We start from the raw sequence: 3,603 nt of genomic DNA, 5'->3' as shown, positions 1-3,603 counted from the left end.
TGTTGGCGCTTTATAAATGCCAGTAATAAATAAGTCTGCTTCGCCAATGTATGATCCAATGGTTACAGAGTCGGGTTAAAAATGACAAATTCAGATCTAGAGCGAATGTGGTCGGCGGGCACTGAATTTATTCTGAGACTTTTGATTTATTGTAAAATTTTTATAAAACATTTTTTCTCATTTCAGGCGGTATTCTGTGAGAAATTTGAAACACTGACGTAGGACGCCTCCTTCAGCACCATGACGGATAAAAATCTCAAGAATCCATACGGCAGCGTTAATTTACCCCGGGCACAGCTGAAGAGCAGCTTTGTACGGAACACGATTGGAGAGGATCTCGATAGCGTAGTCATTGCCAATCCTGCCGTAGTGCCAACGTATCCCTCCTACACGGTCCAAACACAAGACCGGCCTACCAATGACAACTCTACATCCTCCTGGGAAAACAACACAATTCGCACCCAGGAGTCCTGGAGAAGGCCTCATAACCCATATGGATCAGAGAAAAGGCAAAATGGTGGCCACCCAGACGCCATGTACAACATTGACTTGGACAAGCGCTACAAGGAAACGGAGGACAATCCTTGCTGCTGTTACCCCTACTGCAAATGTTGCCCCTGTTGTAGAAAGTCCTGCTGCGTTGTGTCATAAATGGACCATGTTGGTCCTCCCACCATGAGCTCCAAACAAAGCGTTCAAGAACTGATTAACAAGAGAAACTTTAATTTTGTGCTGAATACAAATGGTCAGCTCATGATCTTCCATTTTCACATCTCCTTCAGTGACTCCGCTAGATCATTCTATCGTCTCGACTCAGAACTTTCACTTGGGATCAACTGCCAAAGAAATCCTGGTCTCTAAACCCAAAGAGGAGCTGCAACTCCCTTCCTTAATGCCTTTTCAAATGCAAAAAATATTGATTAGCAGATAAAATGTAAATATGACTGGCTACCAAACTGGACTGTAATAAAATGATATTGGTTCCTTGATCCGGGGGCAAAGGGGATGTAAAACTGACCTCGTTACACTCCACTTTCACTCTGAGCTTGCCAGAAGTGATGCTATGTCCATTAAGGGGTGTCTCTAGGTTCTAATTGCTCCTTGAAGTAGAAAACTGGAATTGCGATGTTATACTAAATTACTATGATGGACACCAAGCTGAGTTGGAGTAATTTGTGATTTAGCTATTTTGTCCTAATACGTCCAATGTCATGCTTCTGCAATTCCTGGTTTATTTATGAAACCGTAATCTTGAACGTTCTCACCCCTGTGTTGCCTAGAGAGGCGCTCACTTTGGATAAATCAAGTAGTCGGGGTATCACAAGCTCTAGGGTGTAAATCTGGGTTGGCAGCTTTTAATTTGAATAATCTTAACATGTGACCCTCCAAATTACATTTCCATATAAATCTTGATTATTGATCTGTACAATCTGCATTCTTTTCAAATATCTCACACAAATCCACTCCCCGCAGTGTGATATTCCCACAATGATGTCAAATAGCTCCTTCCCTCCTCTCCGTGTGATTAAGGCTAATCCAAGTCCCTAGAAGGCTGGATTACATGGATCGCTGCTTGAGAAAAGGTGCATTAATCCCATAGTGGACTCCCTGTGTCCAATCAGAGAGCGCTTGGAAGGCCATATGTTAGTAATACTTGACAACAGGTGTGCGTACCAGCCAACACTCCATGTTGGACTCGAATGGCTGAACGATGGACAATGTATCTGTGTGCATCTCCTGCCATTCTGTGACACACTGATTGACACGTTAACAAAAAAGGGGTGACTCTCTAGACGCCACCGAACGATTCTTTATTGGATAAAATAGTATTAAGAACTGGCACGTGCAGTACAAGCCATCCTACCATGCGATGTGCCATTTATTATTATTTTGATATGTTTAATTAAACATAATGCTTTACATGTTGAATGTCTGTGGTTTTCTTATTACCATGTTTATCTCAATGGTGTATCAGGTGATGCATTCTGGGAGTTAATGTTACGCTTTGAGTGTTTCACTTGACACCATGAAATCTTTTTTTTTTTTTGAGGGTACTAACTGGGATTTATATATTTTGTTTAACTTTATGGGAGTCTTCGGTGCCCTGCTATGAAGGAAGTCCTGTTTCGCCAGCATTTTTCATTTCTTTTTACAAACAGACATGTATCCGCTGACCGTTTACTAATGAAGATACGGGGCAGTAGGGTCGATCTGGTGTCCCTGGCAGGGCTTTCACATGGGTGGTGGAAGTCTGTCCGGGCCTACAGTCTAACACAATCCTCCTGTCCTGCTCCTGGAATCTGCATGCGTGGGCTGTTATCCTGTATGACTCCTGTATCAGAAGCCGGTGGTCTTGGTAAACCGTACATGTCTGAGGCTGAAAGAGAAATCCATACAGGGACAGATCTTTATCATCATAATATAGCAATCTATTAACACAAACATCATGTTCCATTTAGAATAAAGTGCAGAGTGTAGCGGGAAAGGGCCCATAGCCCAGCACGGCTGGCCTGTTCACAATAAACGGCAAACTGACGGTATAGTGTAACCCAAACACGATAAGGATTTTTAAATGTAAATAATTATCTGCTTCCCCTTCTAAGACCTGTCTGTTTAATGCTTTGTGACAAACAATCTGTGTTATGTGGTGAAGACCGGCTGCAAAACATTCCAAACTCACAATATCTGCACTCCTCTACATAAATATGGAGTCACTATTTATATACAGAACTAACTGGTGCACTCAGCACTGTACAGGTTACATTAGTGATGTCATCACACGAGCTGGGGCCACGCAGTTATTCACACTCCAGCTGATGTTCTTCTTAAACTCCTATCATCACCAGCCATGCTGCCCTGCAGCAATCCCAGGAACACAAATAGTCCCTGCGGAGCTCCTGGGAGCCTTACCCAGTATCCTCACTCACACTGGGTCAGGCTATGACATCACTGCCACTTAATTGTGTACCAGGTAATGTCTGGTTTATTACTGATACTCAGACCATGGTATTCCCAGAAGGATGGATTGTATCTTATAATTCTGGCATCACGCGATCAGATGGAAGCTGTGATAACGGAGGCAGTGTTTATAGGTAAATATCATTGTAACATTTGTAGGTTTAATAGTTGTTTTACCGGTCACCAGACCGGGCATAATCCGGTTTACTTCTAAGAGCTCTCCTTCTGGCACACAGTACAGTGCGATGTGTGTTACTGTAACCAATCAGCAATAAGCCACCTCTCCTTACTGTGGCCCCAGCCAATCACACACCATCCCTTCCCGCCTAGAGAGGAGCCATGTGCTTCCCATTTTCACACCTTCAGCCAGTCATGCACAATGTCCCCGTCAGACATCAGTCTATCACTAACCGGACAGGAACACAATCATGGCTTCTTTACAGCTCGCATACATAGAACATTACATGTGCAATGAAATTACACCCCGAATTTAACAATTTAGCAAAAGGCCAAAATTGAAGAATCCAAGATGGGAATTTTTTTCCATTCTGGTTTGTTTGCCCTGGGTGTTGACAGTACACTTCCCTGTTCAGAGTAAAATCCCAAATATCTGTCCCTACATCACTGGTTAGCCTCCTGGAACTT

At 43.1% G+C, this 3,603-nt stretch overlaps 1 protein-coding gene across 1 annotated transcript; it reads left to right on the top strand.

The window, feature by feature from the left end:
• Positions 1-240: 240 nt before the first annotated feature.
• CYSRT1 (cysteine rich tail 1) lies at positions 241-651 on the top strand. Its single transcript, XM_063433507.1, has one exon. It carries the CDS (start codon positions 241-243, stop codon positions 649-651), a length of 411 nt encoding a protein of 136 aa, XP_063289577.1.
• Positions 652-3,603: the final 2,952 nt, after the last annotated feature.

The sequence above is a fragment of the Pelobates fuscus genome, chromosome 9, assembly GCF_036172605.1.
Source record: "Pelobates fuscus isolate aPelFus1 chromosome 9, aPelFus1.pri, whole genome shotgun sequence".
Lineage (NCBI taxonomy): Eukaryota > Metazoa > Chordata > Amphibia > Anura > Pelobatidae > Pelobates > Pelobates fuscus.
Note: the sequence above shows the minus strand (reverse complement) of the source record. Positions and strands in the feature narration are given on the sequence as shown.